Source organism: Paralichthys olivaceus, chromosome 12, assembly GCF_024713975.1.
Source record: "Paralichthys olivaceus isolate ysfri-2021 chromosome 12, ASM2471397v2, whole genome shotgun sequence".
In the NCBI taxonomy this organism is placed as follows: domain Eukaryota; kingdom Metazoa; phylum Chordata; class Actinopteri; order Pleuronectiformes; family Paralichthyidae; genus Paralichthys; species Paralichthys olivaceus.
The window spans coordinates 23,997,448-24,016,855 of record NC_091104.1 but is presented as its reverse complement, the minus strand read 5'-3'; the positions used below and the strand labels follow the sequence as shown (position 1 = coordinate 24,016,855).

The following is a 19,408-nucleotide window of genomic DNA, read 5'->3' as shown; positions in this document are numbered from 1 at the left end:
AACCCATCTTGTCATCCCCAGCTGCTGTTTTTGTCCCTCTGAAGGTTTTGAACAGTACCACGTATTCACACACCTGTCGAATTTATCTAGTATTACAAAAGCAAAGCTGATATGAGTAAGACTTACAGGGTTTGTATTCCACAAGAATGATGTCTTTGTGTCCACACTCCAGACCAGTTGGTGGCGGTAATGCACGTAACTGTGCATAACTAAGAGCCAGAAGAAGAATCAGTAAATATAGAGACGTGCCTCAGACCGGTTTGTCCTTTAGATGATCTGTAGCAACAACATTTGACATATTGTTAATTTAATCATCAATGTGTTTGCAAGTCATGTGAACACACTGATTGTTAAGGAATGATACATGATCAACAGAACCAATGAATATATTGTGTGAATGATTCAGAGCGTTGGGACACTGGACAATAAAACTAATTCAATATGAACCATGAGTATTAAATTGAACCATGATTGAATTCACCACAGTTCCAGTATTAGTGTCAAGTGGCTATTTGAGTGTTGGTGCACATGTTGTTCGAGTCAGGACAGTTTGTCTCCATAGAGAAAGTGTGTGGCTCTTAAAAGAGCCGTTGGTTTGATGTGATGTCTCCAGAGTGGTTTACTTGGAGCTGGTGTACTTGGTCACGGCCTTGGTGCCCTCAGACACGGCGTGTTTAGCCAGCTCACCGGGCAGCAGCAGGCGGACGGCGGTCTGAATCTCCCTGGAGGTGATGGTGGAGCGCTTGTTGTAATGAGCCAGGCGAGAGGCCTCACCGGCGATGCGCTCGAAGATGTCGCTCACGAAGGAGTTCATGATGCCCATGGCCTTGGAGGAGATCCCAGTGTCGGGGTGGACCTGCTTCAGCACCTTGTACACGTAGATGGCGTAGCTCTCCTTCCTGCTCTTTCTCCTCTTCTTTCCGCCCTTACCGGGGGCCTTCGTCACCGCTTTCTTGGAGCCCTTCTTGGGCGCGGACTTCGCTGGTTCAGGCATCGTCACGATATTATTCGATCAAATGAATGAAGTCGTCAGAGAACAGGCTGGATTTGAACACAACACATGTAAAAGTTTCTGTGCTGTTCCCTCTCTGTGATTGGCTAAATGTTGATCGTCAGTGTAACAGCAGTGGGCGTGTCTCCATGTCCAGAGTCCATTATTCTGCTGCTGACAGAGGTTGAACTGTAGAGATGAACTGGAACATTTGGGGGGTTAAGAAATGCATGATGTCTGAAACTATATATGTTCTTATTATTGATGTTAGTATCACATTAGTATCATTTCAAACTATCTGAACTAAAGCGACCTGATAAACACACTGCTCTAAATATTAAGGGAACACTTGATCGTCACAGTAAAACACCAAGTCAGTTAAACTTCAGGTTTATTAATCTGTTCATTTAGATTGAACTGAATATAATTATTGTCTTCATTATAACAACCAGTCTGACGGAGCTTAAATGTGATGGTTACACAAGTATTCCTGGTCTCCCTCCAGTCTCTCTCTTTTTGTCCCCAACACCTTAGTTAAGTTGATTCATGTATTTATTCTAATTTACATAAATGTTTACAATGTTGACTGTTGAGTTATTTACATGTGTGTGTTTCTACATGAAACTATTTAGCTTCATTAGTAAGTGTTGAACCTGCATCTGCACTTCTTTCACCTCAGTCTGTGGCCTTTCTGGCTTCCTCTTGGTGAGTTCAGTCACAGGAGTGAGAAGCAGGAAGTATGTGTGGTTGATGATGATCAGTGAGGAGATCAGTAAAGTACAGCTTCACAAGTCTGTCTCCAGTTTCATCACATCAAGAGATTCAACTCTCCACATTGAACACTCACGTTGCACTAAGATCATGATTCTATCAACCTCTGCTACATGCTGTGACTGGGACTTTCATTCATTCATTCATTCATTCATTTCATTCATCTGTTTACAGCCTAATTTAACTGCACACAGTCCTTTATCCCCATTTATGTCAATCTTCTATGGTCACTTCATATTTTGAATGTAGTTTAAGGTTGCATAAAACATTTTTATTTCTATAGTTACCTTCTAGTTTTTATATAGATGATTAGCATTAACAGTTTAATATTTATTTTCTATGCACATTTTCTGCAAATATTTAATATCCCTACACATTTTGAATTCCTCTGTATATATTTAAATCCTATGCAAATGTTTTATTTTCTCTGTCAAAGTTTGATTGTGCTTCAATTGTTTAATTTAGTTTCTTTAATTCCTCTGTACACATTTAAATGTACATTAATCTCAGGCACTTTGTGTATGATTACTGTGTTATGAGTTAACCCTAATGCATAAGTCAAGTCTAGTGTATGTTCAATGTATGTTACTGCCACCGGAAGCTTGATTCTCCATTAGGATCAATAAAGAATCTATCTATCTTCAGACCCTGATTGTTGTTGTTGTTCTCTGGAAGAACTAGTGATGAGTGTTGAGCAGAGGATGTGAGCTCTCATTGACTCAGTGTGTGGCTCTTAAAAGAGCCGTTGTGTTGTTGAGCTGTTGAAAGTGAGTTTATCCACCGAAGCCGTACAGAGTGCGGCCCTGTCTCTTCAGAGCATACACCACGTCCATGGCGGTCACGGTCTTCCTCTTGGCGTGCTCGGTGTAGGTGACAGCATCGCGGATGACATTCTCCAGGAAAACCTTCAACACGCCGCGGGTCTCCTCGTAGATCAGACCGGAGATACGCTTCACTCCGCCACGGCGAGCCAGGCGGCGGATGGCGGGCTTGGTGATTCCCTGGATGTTATCACGGAGAACTTTGCGGTGACGCTTTGCGCCTCCTTTACCGAGACCTTTTCCTCCCTTTCCTCGTCCAGACATTTCTCTTCAGTCAGATGTGATCTAGTCAATAGTGTGATCCGCGGGAATCACAGCTATTCATAGGCTGCATGAGGACGTGGTAGAAGACAGAGGTGGACGTATTCCTCCTCTGTGGATCCGCTGATAATGAACTCTTTGGTGCGCTAGCGCCCCCACAGGACTTTGGATGTAGGACGGTAGATAATAAGGTTTCATTTAAACAGTAACAATACAACATGCAACTCCCCCAGAGCCTCAGATCAACACATTGAAGAGCGGCCACATCTGCCCCTGGTCACAAGCAACAACCAGCTCCGAGAACAATCACAACCAGTCTGTGTCGAATGCAACAAACATTATACTGCTACAGAATGATTACAGAGAGAACTAATAAAACTGAATATGTGAATAACTATAAATCATAATGTATGAAGTGCAATGATCCCATGTAATGTGAAAAGTTTACTCACTCATCTCATCGTTTGAGTCATTTTAATCACAGCAATTTAAAACCTCCAGGAAACTTGAATAATACAATTTTTACTCAAGTGTATGTTTCAAGTATGTCATGTTTGTTGCTGACTACTAAAATAGCCCTTTAGGTAAATCTCTGTCCAGGATCAGAGTTGCTAATAATTGTAAATTAAAATGGTCAGACAGAAAAAGATTTGTGGGAAATATTATTAGATGTTTAATGTCTATGTCATATGTCAGAACAAGAGCAAGAGTGTGATTGAAACAGTGAGTTGGTTTAATTACATTTACAGTGAAATTGAATCTATTAATTAATTATATGATGAAGACTGTTATTGAGATAAACATGAACATTGAAATCATTTATTATTAGGACTTTATCAGTCCTAAGAACCAGCACAGATACAAATTCTTACAAATTCTATTACTAACTTCTTTATTCACAATCAGCAGCACGGTGTGAAGCTGATAAATCTGCAGAACGTTTTTGTTCAAGTCATCATGAATCAGAATAACAGAGGAAGGTTTCCAGCATCTTGTTGAATCAATGGCACAAAGAACTGTGACTGTTTTGACGGCAAAGGGAGGCACTACCCAGTAGAGACTGGATTCTTCACTTGTTACCCTGTGTTTATTATTGATGATTACTGTTGTCTGCAGACTTTGGAGAGACACAACTGCTCCAGTTAACTTTTACTGTCACCAAGTGTTTTCTTATTTCTGCTTGATACTTATACTTTATTTTCTTGTTTTGTGTGTGATTAAAACAAAACAGATAAGAGATATAAACTTGAAAGTGACACATTTTCCTACATTCATGTGATACACAAGTAAAGTCCAGTGATCTGAACACTGCTGGAAGTTTGTATCAAGCAAGAAAATGTGTGAGGCTTTGTGTGATGACTCTGCCAATGACCATGGATTTATTGGTTCAGTTGATCATTGATCATTTGTTAACAATAAGCTTATTCAGATGATTGATGATAAAATGAGCAATTAAACATTATTGATAATTTCTTAACAAACTGATGTTACAGCACAATTTGTCCACAATGGAACAGTGCATGCAAATGATACAGCATTATGACAGGCTATATCGAAAGTTAACACTTGACTAAACAAACAGGCACTAACTTAAATGACAAGGTGTAGCATATGAGCTGGGTACACACCTGCACATTCACTCAGCTCAGGACCTCCTGGGTGAAGCTAATAGCATGCTAATTATCACACAAGCTTCTAAACAAAGTATAATATTGACAACCAGTGTCATAATGAAACACAACATCAGATATAACTGATGATAACTCACAATGTCACTGACACACACTGTTCAAACAAGGATGTTTTACAACTTTGCTGAACAGACCTGCCAGAGGAGGAAGTGAACTACTCTCTAGGTAAGTTTGCTACTAAACACGAGCTGTGTGCATGTGCACAAGTTCTCTACAGCAGAACACAAGTGATGTGCTATGAGGTCGACCGTGCTCCAGCAGGGAATTTTATACATGAACCATATATGATCACTGCTATGCTGTTTAATTATTTACTGTTGCAGTGGGAAGTGAGTTAGTGTCATAGATTTGATATAATGATTAAATTGAAGGTGATAACCGAGCAGATTAAATTATATTATTAGTCCCATCTACAATTGAAAATATTTTTAAGTCCATTAGCAGGTTGAATTGTTGGACGTGTTTTGTCCCATGTCTCAAGAATCAGTGATGTGTGTTATTCATGGGGAGGAGGTGGTGGATGTTTTCCCTTGTGGTTATAATTGTATTTGTAAAGAAGCTCATGAAATTGTAGCTTCTCAGAGTTAGAGGAATAGATGGATCAGTAGAGCTATGACTGTGTGTTCAGTAAACTATGGGAGTGAAGTTTTGATAACTTTCTTGTATTGTACTGGCAGATGGCAGCAAATTTAATGTCTGGGGAATTAATTTGTTTACAGTATTATTAGATGAACATGACTATAATAGAATGTCTGTCCAGGATCAGTGTTGTCAATAGTTTATTTTAATTATAATGGTCGGACAGAAGATGACTGGTAAGAAATATTGTTTCATTTTTAATGTCATATGTCAGAAGATATAAATGTCGTCATCAGAACGGCTGCAATTGTAGTTTTCCTCCATGTTGTCTTCCTGCTCTGACACATCCTCCTTCAAATCAATATCTGCTTCCTCATCTTGGAAGATCAGATCAAGGGCGTCTTGCACAGTTTGTCTTGCTGTCGTAACCTCAGTCACTGAAATGGCAGCTCACTTACATTAATAATCTCATTATTAAGACCCCCAACCCCTCTTTTTAACTCAGTTAGTTCAGAAACATGTATTTTAATTTGATTATTTTGTTTTGTTTGTATTTTATTCTTTCAGGTGCAGATCTCTTATCTGTGTCAATTCACCTTCTGACCTCTGCTCCTTATGTAAACAATATATAATCACTCTTATTCTGTTTTACACTTTTGCTGTTTCGAGATCCCTCCCCCCTTCATTACAGTAATCATTGAATCAACAGTGTGAGTGAACTTATGATAACGTTCCTCTGTTGTACTGACACATGGCTGTGAATGAAATGTCAGAGGAGTTGATTATTGACATATGTTTACAGTGTTATCTGATCAACACAATAATAGAATGTCTGTCCAGAATCAGTGTGGTCTGTAATTGTAAATTTAATAAATGGTGTGACAGATCTAGAGTGTGATTGAAAGTGAAATTGTTTATTCACATTAGTCTTTTAATTTAATGAATTAAATGCTATGACTGTCATGAGCAACATCACGTATATTGGTGATTATTTGGTGCTGAAAGCTTCTAGAGCTATGATCAGTCAGTAACTAGTGAGAGCAGCGGAGGAGCTTTGTCTTGAGTGCAGTGAAGTGGCTCTTAAAAGAGCCGTTGTTATCGTGAGTGGAGCAGCAGCAGTAGCAGTTTAAGCTCTCTCTCCGCGGATGCGGCGGGCCAGCTGAATGTCCTTGGGCATGATGGTCACCCTCTTGGCGTGGATGGCGCACAGGTTGGTGTCCTCGAACAGGCCGACCAGGTAAGCCTCGCTGGCCTCCTGCAGAGCCATGACAGCGGAGCTCTGGAAGCGCAGGTCGGTCTTGAAATCCTGAGCGATTTCTCTGACCAGGCGCTGGAAGGGCAGCTTGCGGATCAGAAGCTCCGTAGATTTCTGGTAGCGACGGATCTCTCTCAGAGCCACGGTACCGGGCCTGTAACGGTGAGGCTTCTTCACGCCGCCGGTGGCCGGGGCGCTTTTACGCGCAGCCTTGGTGGCCAGCTGCTTCCTGGGGGCTTTGCCTCCGGTGGATTTACGAGCGGTCTGCTTGGTTCTTGCCATTTTATGTTTTCTTTCTCTGATCGGGAGAAAAAGTGAAGTAGAGCAGCGACACTCTGCTTTTAAACGACGGAGCCAGTCGTGAAATGGTGACGCGGTTTCAGATCCCCGGGTCCTGATTGGTGAGAGGCTCCTCCTGGAGCTCAGCGCCGCCGAAAGGAGCGACCCACCGCCTGAGTCCCCGCTGCTTATTGGAGAAAAGTGCATAACGCCCTCCCCTGCTCCGCTGGAGGCTTCTTCTCTGCTCCCGCGCGATCCGCTGATATATAAACTAGGGTTCGAGCTGGTTGCCGCAGTTTCTCTTGACGTGTTTCAGGAAACGAATTGAAAATGTCTGGAAGAGGCAAAACAGGCGGAAAGGCCAGAGCGAAGGCAAAGACCCGCTCGTCCCGCGCTGGGCTCCAGTTCCCCGTCGGTCGTGTTCACAGACTGCTGCGTAAAGGCAACTATGCTCAGCGCGTCGGTGCCGGCGCCCCCGTCTACCTGGCGGCTGTGCTGGAGTACCTGACCGCTGAGATCCTGGAGCTGGCTGGAAACGCCGCCCGCGACAACAAGAAGACCCGTATCATCCCCCGCCACCTGCAGCTGGCCGTCCGCAACGACGAGGAGCTCAACAAACTCCTGGGCGGAGTGACCATCGCTCAGGGCGGCGTGCTGCCCAACATCCAGGCTGTTCTGTTGCCCAAGAAGACCGAGAAGGCCGCCAAGTCCAAGTAAAGCGAAGCTGCTGGAAACCACCAACACAAAGGCTCTTTTAAGAGCCACACACTCACCTCTGGTAAAGAGCAAGTCTCCTCATGTCCTCCACCAACTTGTACAATACACAATTACTCAACAAACAGAAATGTATTTGTTTCAAACAGAAGTTATTATATAAACCTCAGGTTGGTGGGTACCCATGGAAAATAAAGACTCGTGATTATTATTGTTTCAGGACAGTGATCCATTCATAAAAAAAATAATAATAATAAAAAAGTAATTTGACAAATTATTTCAAGTTGAAGTGATGGGTAAATTGAGTCCTCTATGGGTAAATGGTGCCACATGACTGATGACTGATACAAAATATATTCCATCAATTTAACAAAGGCAAAAACGTTTTAAGCAAAACCATGTTTGTTTACTGTTGTTCAACATGTTACTCAAACATTTTAGTAAGGGTTAAATTCTGACCTTATTGTGCTAGATACAGAAATAATGTATGTATACATGTACTTTTGTGTAGTTACAACATGTTTGTGTGACTCGAACATGACATTAGCCAACAAGGTATCCATTAAATACACATTGTAACACGTACATACACTTTTACAGTTTGTATGTGTGTAAGAATTCAGTGAGCAATGACACAATTGCTCAATTTATCCCACATGCACCATTTTCACAAAACTGGTTCACACAGTAACTCAGATCAACAGTTATTTTGAGGTTATGAACATGATGAATTCACTTTGCGTGACTGACTGATTCATCTTACTCTGTTCTCCCCTACGTGTGTATTTAAATGTGTAGCCTGTTTCCACATAGACTTGAAGTGTAAAGCGGCTGCGCTCTGCTCCACAACATCCATTCAGAGAAACAAACTGTTGAAGTACAGCACCTAAACACAACTAACTGCTCTGTCCATGGTCCTGAAACAATGTGTCTAATTTAGTAGTTTTAAATTATATTCTGAAAGTTAGTAGCCTTCGTCAGACGTGGTTTTAACGTTAGCTCCAAGTGTGTGAACACACCTACTGACTGTGTGTTTAGTGACTGATCTCCACCAAGTTAGATATTTAACGTTATGTAAAGTCGTTCAGCTCGCCAAACTATTTGGCTTGACTACGTTACTGTGAGTAACTTCAGTAATAATGTTTTATTAGATTATTGGTTCAGAAATAACGTTAGTGCAGCTGCTGTAGTGTGAAACTTGTTGAGCTGGACTTTATTTATGAATGAACAGTTTACCTACCAGGTATAGACCTGTTTTCATAACTTGCTAACAATTAAAGCAAATTATTGCACATGATGCATTACATTATATATCCAATATTTTTACTGTGAAAGAACTCCATACTGCACACTCATTGTCTTTGTAGTACACTGTTTAATCCCAAACCATATTCAAATACATTGTTGAATATCCACAGAATATAAGGACATAGACTTTGTTTGAAAATAACGCTCAGCTCTGCAATAATGCCATCACTTTATGTTTCCTGTCATTTTATTAGGGACGGACGAACCTGAGGAACACAGCTATGCTGACCGTGTTCTGTCTCTTATGGCAAAAAAGAAAAGACAACACTTTGTATCTAAAGTTCATCAAATCATATAGAAATTGAATCAATATTATTATCATGTTGACCAGAACTGTTTACAACAGTGGTGTGCGGAGATTATAATCACATCTGCACTGAGTCTAATTCACTGTGAATTCTATAACAGGCTAAAATAAGAGGTTGTAATAGTAATGGCGGTTATACAAGTCTGTATCACATGCAACTTACACATGCAGCTTATTAATATGAACTCATTAAAATTACAATTAAATGACAAAACACAAGCCTTTAATAAAAGTAGTTAACTTGCTTCAAACTGTTCATTAGACGTGTTAAATAAACGGTAAGTTACCACAATAACATCAAAAACCACTTGAGGCTTGTAAGTATATGTAGTGTGATAATGATAATAGATACATCAATAGGTTTTCTTGTTGTAAAGTTTCAGGGTAACTTACCTCTGCTCGGTTCGATGTTACGACTTCGACCATCCCAGCAACAACACCGCAGCGCTAGCCGGTTAGCAGTCGCGGGTAGCATTTAGCCTAGCTCCTTAGCCTGAGCTAACCAGGTAACGATAAGCTCTGTGGGAGTGGCTCAGTTGTGAGTCTTCACTCGGCCCACCCAGCGTCCACTCGCGCGCCTCCTCTTTGCCCATTTATGGGTTAGCCAGGAACTAGGAGGAGTCAGACACCGGCAAGATGGCGCTGGGTGAAACGCCCACTGCGAGCCTCATTTTCACTCTTCAGAAACCAACGGGTGACGTCACGGACACTACGCCCATCTTTATATACAGTCTCTGGTTTTAACGTGAGCTCCAAGTGTGTGAACACACCTACACAGGGCTGTTGTCAAGGTGGAGAGAACAAGTCAGGATAGGGTTCGAGAGGTTTAGATACAAAGGTAAAGAGATTATGATTTGAAAGAAACTCTTTTAAATCTGAAAAACTAAATTGCTATTGAGCAATTACATGTGAGCACTGGGTGTAAATGACTATATGTGGACACACCCAAGCAGAGTCATAGTCAAGATTTGAAAAACAATCTTCAGGTGGGAGTTACTTAGATTTACTTCCACACAAGATCTGTTGATATTTACATGAAACAAATTAACTTAGTGTTTGAATCATGAGATGAGAATAAAACAGGAGCAGCTGACCTACTGGGAAACAAAGCTTCTGACAGGACATGTAGGAGACTTCATCATGGTAGTGGACGGTGTTCTGGTTCACAGATTTGGAGGACAGCGCCATCTCTTGGATACCTGATGTTACTACATATTCTCATGTAAAGTGGACATAATCAATTCTAAGCAGCTCAAAGTTAATAACTGACTCATTCTTATGCGTTTACTAAGATAAATATACAGTAAGACAATAAATATGTTTCTACACAACCAAATATGACAAATTAATACTTGTTAAGAAGAAAATCTAAAGTATAAATATATGATGTAAAGCTGAAATCGATGTACATGATGTTGCACAGAGTGTGTGTGTGTGTCAGTAGTAGACTGCTTCTCCTTCAGTGTCTAAAGATATTTTAAATGTATTTGATGTATTTTACATTAAATAACTTGACATTGTAACAAATAAATATTGAACATGTTTCTATCTTACTCGACTCTCTTTAGTTAAGAAGTCAGTCTCTACATATGTGTTGCCAGTGAGTGACAGTGGTGATGTTTGATGAGGAAGCAGCTCTTTGTGGATCGACGTGTGTGGCTCTTAAAAGAGCCTTTTAGCAGGATGAACATGTTTCACAGTGAGGACAGCTCACTTCTTCTTGGCTGCTGTCTTCTTCACTTTGGGTTTGGCAGCCTTCTTCGCGGGGGCTTTCTTGGCTGCAGGAGCCTTTTTCGCCACCTTCTTGGGGCTCTTGACTGCCACCTTCTTAGGGCTCTTCGCCACCTTCTTGGGGCTCTTGGCTGCTTTCGTGGCCGCTGCTGGTTTCGTCGCCTTCTTCGGGGACTTTTTAGCGGCTGCTGGCTTCTTGGCTGCCGCTGCTTTGGCCTTTTTGGCCGCTAGGGGTTTCTTGGCGGCGGGTTTCTTCACTTTGGGAGCAGCCTTCTTGACCGGCTTCTTCACCTTGGGCTCCACCTTCTTGTTGATCTTGAACGAGCCGGAGGCCCCGGTTCCCTTGGTCTGGACCAGAGTCCCCTTGATCATTTGGAGCCTCCAAACCTCACCCGTTCACCGCGGTGAGCAGCGCTGCTCGGCGGCTTTTCCCACTCGTTTCTCTCCTAAAATGACTTGAAAAGCACCACAGCTCCACCAACATCCGTCTCCCAGCTGCTCCACATGTTTGTTCAGAGAGACCGAGTCAAAACAAGCACCTGCTGATGATCCTTTGGAAGAAAGTCAGGTTATTGTGCAGGCAGCAAACACACCGCTGATGGCCGAGGCTCATGGTGAAGTGGAGCCAGACTTTCTATCAGAGCCGTGAACGTTTCATGCTGAGAATGCTGGAGAGTCATTCTATCATTAGAGCTACATTTCAAGTCCATGGGTTGGATTAGTCAATTTGACTAAATATTAATTTCAAACAATGATCTCATTAATATTGGGCCACATTTCTCTTTCATTTAATACAAACACTCAACAGGTTCCATCATTTATTAGAAAATGTGTATGATGTACAGGAATTTGTTGTTATTCCTATTGTGCGATTTTGTAAAAACTTTTGTTCTTCATTTTAAAGATACAAGTGTTTGTATAGTATGTTCATCATTATTTATGCAAAATAATCATTAAACAATGACAAAGGTTTATCAAAAACTATTTGTCTCATGCATTAAATTATTCCCTTTGTTTGTTTCAGATACATTTCTGTCAAGCTGTCAGTTTGATAGCTATTGATCTATAGATCAAATAGTCTCAGACTTTTATAGCCAGTAACATATTCATATTACAAATGAAGACCTCAGTCTCAACAAACACTCTGTGTATCCAGAATATACACACGTGTGCAGTCTGAGTTTGTGTAGATTGCTGTGGGTAAATTAGCCTGTAAACATGGATTTGTATCCATTTAAACATACTTCATTTACCTAGTACTTTATAAACAAACAATATAAAACAAAGTGTTTTCCATGATATCTACAATAAAACATGATCAATATCCCTCATCCCTCCTAACACCCCATCCAAGCTCATAGCAAAACAACAACAACAACAGTGTTTTGTTCATCTCAGTTTTAAACTCATGACACAAAGGTAGGAAAGCAAAGACAAAGTTGAAAAGATAACAATAAATCTGTCTGCTCTCTGGTCAAGACCAAACATTATATCCAAGCTTTATTAGTCCATCCTCTCAGGGACAATCATGTTTGATGCTTTCAATTGCATCTCAGGGTTTTCATGAGTTAAAGGAACTGGTCCAATGGTCAAATCATGACCAACATTACAACCTCAGCTCACATGATAGAACCAAAGCTGTTTTAGCTCACTGAAGAAGACCCTGAGAAGAGGTTGAAAAATCAGAAAAACACTTGGAGCCTCATATAGAATTGATCCAGAGTTACGCTCCTCTGGGGAACAACAGTAAACTTCACTGTGCAAAGTGTTTATTGAGGAATCCAAACCATTCAGATGCCGACAGAGCTACATGCACTGTTGTTCGGGATGACGGTTGAGTTCCATTTAGCTGCTCCAGTTTCATGGTCCTGATGTTGTGCATGCTGGATCACTGTCATGTTTACTGGGGCACTTTAATACAATGCAGGACTTTGTCAATGTTTTTATCAAAATATGTGTCACTACTTTGAAACATGTCTATAATCACACATGTGACCGGACACACACAGCAGTACACTTTTAAAACCTGATTATAAAAACATAATGAAAAGTACCTTCAGAGTTATTGTATATGACTACAGTACTTCTACTTTTCTATTCATTAAGTGTATTTCTAACTTGTCATTACTCCTTCCACTGTATTTGTTTCATGACACTATTATCTTATAAATGTGACTCTTGTACTTTACTCTTCCATTAGCAGGAGCTGCAGATGTTAACATTTAAATCAAGTGTAGTGTGCAGTCTGGGTTAAAGTCAAGTTTTGACCAAGGACCAAGGATAGACTTATGTATCATTTTTGTTGTATATTATTTCCAACCTTGGCAATGGCCCTGCATCGATGTGTTCACACACTTGGAGATACAATCAAAACCACATTTCACAAAAGCTACACAATTTCAGAGTATGATTTTAAACTACTAACTTGAACACATTGTTTCAGGGACATGGACAAAGACAAACAGTTATATAGTCAATTGGTCCTATTCATTGTGATATTGTTATGTATTTGTTCTCATTTTAACCCTCCTATTGTCCTTGGGGTCATTTTGACACCATTCAATGTTTAATGTGTCTAAGTAAAAAAAAAATAGGTAACTTCATTTTTTGGCTTCACATTTAATGCATGTGAGATATCTGTGTACAAATAAATGTTTCATGATTTATTTTCAATGACCTGGATGCATAGTGTATGCCCAGGACCCAGGCTGTTTTAGATGTGTAGAAAAAACATATTTGAAGTATCAATATTTTACACATATTTATATTGGTTGTTTAGATGATATCGAGGTCACCATAACATCTACTTTTCTAATCATTAAAACTCTTCCCTCTGCTTTGGAGCCTAATCTACCGACCATAACTGTAGTGTGAGAACCACTGATGGTTCATCAGACATGGGGAGACATGCACAGCAGCTTTCTGAACCATTTCCCTCGGTGCTCTATGTGCTTTGTGTTATACTTCTCTAATCAGTCCTAATGTAACTCTTATCTTTAACCAAGCTTGTTACAGACTCTATTCCTACTTGACGGGAACGTGCTACAGTTCTACTGTTCCACAAAACTGGTCAAGTGTCAGACCTTAATATCTACCGTCCTACATCCAACCTCTGCTCCTGTGGGGGCGCTAGCGCACCATAGAGTTTATTATCAGCGGATCCACAGAGGGGGAATACGTCCACCTCTGTCTTCTACCACGTCCTCATGCTAGCTATGAATAGCTGTGATTCCCGCGGATCACACTATTGACTAGAGCTCATCTGACTGAAGAGAAATGTCTGGACGAGGAAAGGGAGGAAAAGGTCTCGGTAAAGGAGGCGCAAAGCGTCACCGCAAAGTTCTCCGTGATAACATCCAGGGAATCACCAAGCCCGCCATCCGCCGCCTGGCTCGCCGTGGCGGAGTGAAGCGTATCTCCGGTCTGATCTACGAGGAGACCCGCGGCGTGTTGAAGGTTTTCCTGGAGAATGTCATCCGCGATGCTGTCACCTACACCGAGCACGCCAAGAGGAAGACCGTGACCGCCATGGACGTGGTGTATGCTCTGAAGAGACAGGGCCGCACTCTGTACGGCTTCGGTGGATAAACTCACTTTGAACAGCTCAACAACACAACGGCTCTTTTAAGAGCCACACACTGAGTCAATGAGAGCTCACATCCTCTGCTCAACACTCATCACTAGTTCTTCCAGAGAACCACAGACAATCAGTGCTGATCATTGATGAAGAAATGATCAACCATGAATAATCAACCATATATAAACCAGGTTAGCACAAGAATGAAAGCAATTTGATTCAGTTTCTCTCTGTAGTGAGTTTCCATCCAACATGAATAAAAACACAACATTCATATCCACATTTACACCTTAACTCTAATATGGATATTGAACCTTCACTATCTCAGACTGGTAAAGTATCATGTTCTTATGTGACTGTCCAGAAAGAGGACGCAGACTGGACCACAGTCATAAGATGGGTGGTGGAGTGGAACTTGATTCATTTCTTAAAACCCACAGATCCTGCTGTACTACATGAAAGAAAATATGTTTCCTTTATCTGAATAAAAAACGTTTTTTATTTAAACACCTGTAATCCTCCTTGACTTCATGGCTCCTTCCCAGCATTAACTTCTCTATAAGAACACTCTGCACTCAGAGGGCTGTGTTGTTCCTCCCCAACAGTCCTAGCATGTCTTTCTAACCCAGACACTGTTTGAAATAACAATACTGGAGATATCAATGTCCTGACTTTCAATGTGTGAAATATCTAATGATTTTCTTCACTCATTTAAAGTTTTAAGTGATTGAACCATCTAAATAAGTTAACAAATGATCTGATCAACAGAACCAATAAATCCATTATCATTAGCAGACTCATCACAAAATATGTTTTCTTGACACAAAGTTCCAGCAGTGGGAAAATATATCAATTTCAAGTTCATGTCTCTAATCATATATTTGTTGTCATGTCCATTAACACTGAGTCAATCACTGAATTCACTCGTTGTGATGTGATTTGTGGAAAATTACTGCAACAAGAACACATTCCTGTAAAGTGGCTATTTGAGTGTTGGTGCACATGTTGTTCGAGTCAGGACAGTTTGTCTCCATAGAGAAAGTGTGTGGCTCTTAAAAGAGCCGTTGGTTTGATGTGATGTCTCCAGAGTGGTTTACTTGGAGCTGGTGTACTTGGTCACGGCCTTGGTGCCCTCAGACACGGCGTGTTTAGCCAGCTCACCGGGCAGCAGCAGGCGGACGGCGGTCTGAATCTCCCTGGAGGTGATGGTGGAGCGCTTGTTGTAATGAGCCAGACGAGAGGCCTCACCGGCGATGCGCTCGAAGATGTCGCTCACGAAGGAGTTCATGATGCCCATGGCCTTGGAGGAGATCCCAGTGTCGGGGTGGACCTGCTTCAGCACCTTGTACACGTAGATGGCGTAGCTCTCCTTCCTGCTCTTTCTCCTCTTCTTTCCGCCCTTACCGGGGGCCTTCGTCACCGCTTTCTTGGAGCCCTTCTTGGGCGCGGACTTCGCTGGTTCAGGCATCTTCACGATATAACTCGATCAAATGAATGAAGTCCTCAGTGAACAGGCTGTATTTGAACACAACACATGTAAAGTTACTGTGCTGTTCCCTCTCTGCGATTGGCTGAATGTTGATCGTCATTGTACCAGCAGTGGGCGTGTCTCCATGTCCAGAGTCCATTATTCTGCTGCTGACAGAGGTTGAACTGTAGAGATGAACTGGAACATTTGGGGGGTTAAGAAAAGCATGATGTCTGAAACTATATATGTTCTTATTATTGATGTTAGTATCACATTAGTATCATTTCAAACTATCTGAACTAAAGCGACCTGATAAAGACATCATGTCTATTATCTCAAAGAAGACTAATAGAAATGTGTTCTTGTTGCAGTCATTCCTAACAAATGACTGATCATTTAGTATTTCTGCATAATACACTCTGTGTGAATGGACATAAACTTGAAGGCGACACATTTTCCCACATTCCTGTGATACACAAGTAAAGTCCAGTGATCTGAACACTGCTGGAAGTTTGTATCAAGAGGCTTTGTGTGATGAGTCTGCTAATGACGATGGATTTATTGGTTCTGTTGATAGAACAGAATTGAATAGAATGCCTTTAATGCCATCACACAATGAAGCATTGCAAAATTACAGCAGCTACCACTGAAAGGAGCATTTATTAAAAACAATGAATAAATATAACAATAAAAATGAACATGTTTACAGGAAAAACATGTTAAAACTATACAAAATACTGCAAAAAGAGGAAGTTGTGGTTGGATAGTATAACAATTCATTTTTGAGTTCAGTGTTCTGACAGCCCATGGATAGAAGTGGTTCCTCAGTCTATTGGTTCTGCATTTTAATGACATGAGCAACTTCCCAGACAGCATCCGGTTAAACAATCCATGGCCAGGGTGTAAAGAGTCCCTGGAGACTCTCAATCAATCAATCAATCAATCAATCAATCAATCAATCAAATGTATTCATATAGCATGGTATCACCTCAAACAGTTGTCTCATGGAGCTGCACAAAAGTGCAAGATCTTAAAAAAGACTAATTCCAACTCTTTCCACACAGAGCAAGCATGAGCCAAAGTGGGGAGGCAAAACTCCCAGGTGGAAGAAATCTCTTTGGTCAAAACTTGACTTTAACCCAGACTGCACACTACACTTGATTTAAATGTTAACATCTGCAGCTCCTGCTAATGGAAGAGTAAAGTACAAGAGTCACATTTATAAGATAATAGTGTCATGAAACAAATACAGTGGAAGGAGTAATGACAAGTTAGAAATACACACAATGAATAGAAAAGTAGAAGTACTGTAGTCATATACAATAGCTCTGAAGGTACTTTTCATTATGCTTTTAAAATCAGGTTTTAAAAGTGCAGTGCTGTGTGTGTCTGGTCACATGTGTGATTATAGACATGATTCAAAAGAGTCACACAGATTTTAATAAAAACATTGACAAAGTCCTGCATTGTATTAAAGTGCTCCAGTAAACATGACAGTGATCCAGCATGCACAACATCAGGACCATGAAACAGGAGCAGCTAAATGTCTAAACAAGACCTCAACTAATTCCTGATATAGTTGATGACTATCAATTCACAAAATAAATAAAAAAGAATGGTGAGAGCATCCAACATGATTGTCCCTGAGGGTGTATATTCTGGATACACTTGAGTGTCTGTTGAGACTGAGGTCTTCATTTGTAATATGAATATGTTACTGGCTATAAAAGTCTGAGACTATTTGATCTGTAGATCAATAGCTATCAAACTGACAGCTTGACAGAAATGTATCTGAAACACACAAAGGGAATAATTTAATGTATGAGACAAATAGTTTTTGATAAACCTTTGTCATTGTTTAATGATTATTTTGCATAAATAATGATGAACGTAATAAACAAACACTTGCAGCATAGTATTTAAATGAAGATTAGTTTTTTACTAAAATGGACAGCAGAAAAAATGCAAATTCCAGTATTTCATACACATTTTCTAATAAATGATGGAACCTGTTGAGTTTTTTGTATTAAATGAAAGAGAAATGTGGCCCAATATTAATGAGATCATAGTTTGAAGTTAATATTTAGTCAAATTGACAGATCCAACCCATGGACATGAAATGTAGCTCTAATGATAGAATGACTCTCCAGCATCCTCAGCATGAAACGTTCACGGCTCTGATAGAAAGTCTGGCTCCACTTCACCATGAGCCTCGGCCATCAGCGGTGTGTTTGCTGCCTGCACAATAACCTGACTTTCTTCCAAAGGATCATCAGCAGGTGCTTGTTTTGACTCGGTCTCTCTGAACAAACATGTGGAGCAGCTGGGAGACGGATGTTGGTGGAGCTGTGGTGCTTTTCAAGTCATTTTAGGAGAGAAACGAGTGGGAAAAGCCGCCGAGCAGCGCTGCTCACCGCGGTGAACGGGTGAGGTTTGGAGGCTCCAGCGACAAAATGCAGAGAGCATCAGAGCTCTTCATGACTTCAATATGAAGACACACAAGTCCGCTACCTGCTTCCTCACTGTCAGCCTCCAGCACCGCTCACCCACTGATGTTTCACTCGTTTATCAGTGAAGAGAAAACACAAGTGTCTCGGCGTTCACACTGCACACACGAGCCACGGCTGGATTGAGTCTCCACGGTTCTCATGGTGTGTTCAAGTACCGCCTCCCGATCGGGATTCCTCATCAGTTCTGTCAGTCACTCCGATAGTTCCTCGTTGTTCTAAACTCAGAGACAAAGATGGCAGAAGTCGCTCCAGCTCCAGCCGCCGCCCCGGCCAAAGCGGCCAAGAAGAAGGTTGTGAAACCGAAGAAGGTCGGCCCCAGCGTCAGGGAGATCATCATCGAAGCCGTGTCCGCGTCCAAGGAGCGGAGCGGCGTGTCAGCGGCCGCCCTCAAGAAGGCTCTGGCTGCCGGAGGCTACGATGTGGAGAAGAACAAGTCCCGCGTCAACACCGCCATCAAGGGCCTGGTGATCAAGGGGACTCTGGTCCAGACCAAGGGAACCGGGGCCTCCGGCTCGTTCAAGATCAACAAGAAGGTGGAGCCCAAGGCGAAGAAGCCGGTCAAGAAGGCTGCTCTCAAAGTGAAGAAGCCCGCCGCCAAGAAACCCCTAGCGGCCAAAAAGGCCAAAGCAGCGGCAGCCAAGAAGCCAGCAGCCGCTAAAAAGTCCCCGAAGAAGGCGACGAAACCAGCAGCGGCCAAGAAAGCAGCCAAGAGCCCCAAGAAGGTGGCGAAGAGCCCTAAGAAGGTGGCAGTCAAGAGCCCCAAGAAGGTGGCGAAAAAGGCTCCTGCAGCCAAGAAAGCCCCCGCGAAGAAGGCTGCCAAACCCAAAGTGAAGAAGACAGCAGCCAAGAAGAAGTGAGCTGTCCTCACTGTGAAACATGTTCATCCTGCTAAAAGGCTCTTTTAAGAGCCACACACGTCTATCCACAAAGAGCTGCTTCCTCATCAAACATCGCCACTGTCACTCACTGGCAACACATATGTAGAGACTGACTTCTTAACTAAAGAGAGTCGAGTTAGATAGAAACATGTTCAATATTTATTTGTTACAATGTCAAGTTATTTAATGTCAAATACATCAAATACAAATACATTTAAACTATCTTTAGACACTGAAGGAGAAGCAGACTACTACTGACACCCACAC

The 19,408-nt window shown here is 41.6% G+C and overlaps 5 protein-coding genes across 5 annotated transcripts; 2 read left to right on the top strand and 3 right to left on the bottom strand.

The window, feature by feature from the left end:
* Positions 1-619: 619 nt before the first annotated feature.
* LOC138412358 (histone H2B) lies at positions 620-994 on the bottom strand. Its single transcript, XM_069536076.1, has one exon. The coding sequence runs from the start codon at positions 992-994 to the stop codon at positions 620-622; it is 375 nt and encodes a 124-aa protein (XP_069392177.1).
* Positions 995-6,018: 5,024 nt separating this feature from the next.
* LOC138412352 (histone H3-like) lies at positions 6,019-6,855 on the bottom strand. Its single transcript, XM_069536070.1, has one exon. The coding sequence runs from the start codon at positions 6,853-6,855 to the stop codon at positions 6,241-6,243; it is 615 nt and encodes a 204-aa protein (XP_069392171.1). The 3' UTR covers positions 6,019-6,240.
* Positions 6,856-7,393, top strand: LOC138412355 (histone H2A). The gene has a single exon (XM_069536073.1). The coding sequence runs from the start codon at positions 6,979-6,981 to the stop codon at positions 7,363-7,365; it is 387 nt and encodes a 128-aa protein (XP_069392174.1). The 5' UTR covers positions 6,856-6,978; the 3' UTR covers positions 7,366-7,393.
* A 7,978-nt stretch (positions 7,394-15,371) lies between these two features.
* Positions 15,372-15,753, bottom strand: LOC138412348 (histone H2B). Its single transcript, XM_069536061.1, has one exon. The coding sequence runs from the start codon at positions 15,751-15,753 to the stop codon at positions 15,379-15,381; it is 375 nt and encodes a 124-aa protein (XP_069392162.1). The 3' UTR covers positions 15,372-15,378.
* A 2,584-nt stretch (positions 15,754-18,337) lies between these two features.
* On the top strand, positions 18,338-19,176 carry LOC138412422 (histone H1-like). The gene has a single exon (XM_069536270.1). The coding sequence runs from the start codon at positions 18,497-18,499 to the stop codon at positions 19,118-19,120; it is 624 nt and encodes a 207-aa protein (XP_069392371.1). The 5' UTR covers positions 18,338-18,496; the 3' UTR covers positions 19,121-19,176.
* Positions 19,177-19,408: the final 232 nt, after the last annotated feature.

What these genes read in the sequence shown, in the direction of transcription:
- LOC138412358 (XM_069536076.1), bottom strand. Translation starts at nt 994, where the DNA reads ATGCCTGAACCAGCGAAGTCCGCGCCCAAGAAGGGCTCCAAGAAAGCG.
- LOC138412352 (XM_069536070.1), bottom strand. Translation starts at nt 6,855, where the DNA reads ATGCACTTTTCTCCAATAAGCAGCGGGGACTCAGGCGGTGGGTCGCTC.
- LOC138412355 (XM_069536073.1), top strand. Translation starts at nt 6,979, where the DNA reads ATGTCTGGAAGAGGCAAAACAGGCGGAAAGGCCAGAGCGAAGGCAAAG.
- LOC138412348 (XM_069536061.1), bottom strand. Translation starts at nt 15,753, where the DNA reads ATGCCTGAACCAGCGAAGTCCGCGCCCAAGAAGGGCTCCAAGAAAGCG.
- LOC138412422 (XM_069536270.1), top strand. Translation starts at nt 18,497, where the DNA reads ATGGCAGAAGTCGCTCCAGCTCCAGCCGCCGCCCCGGCCAAAGCGGCC.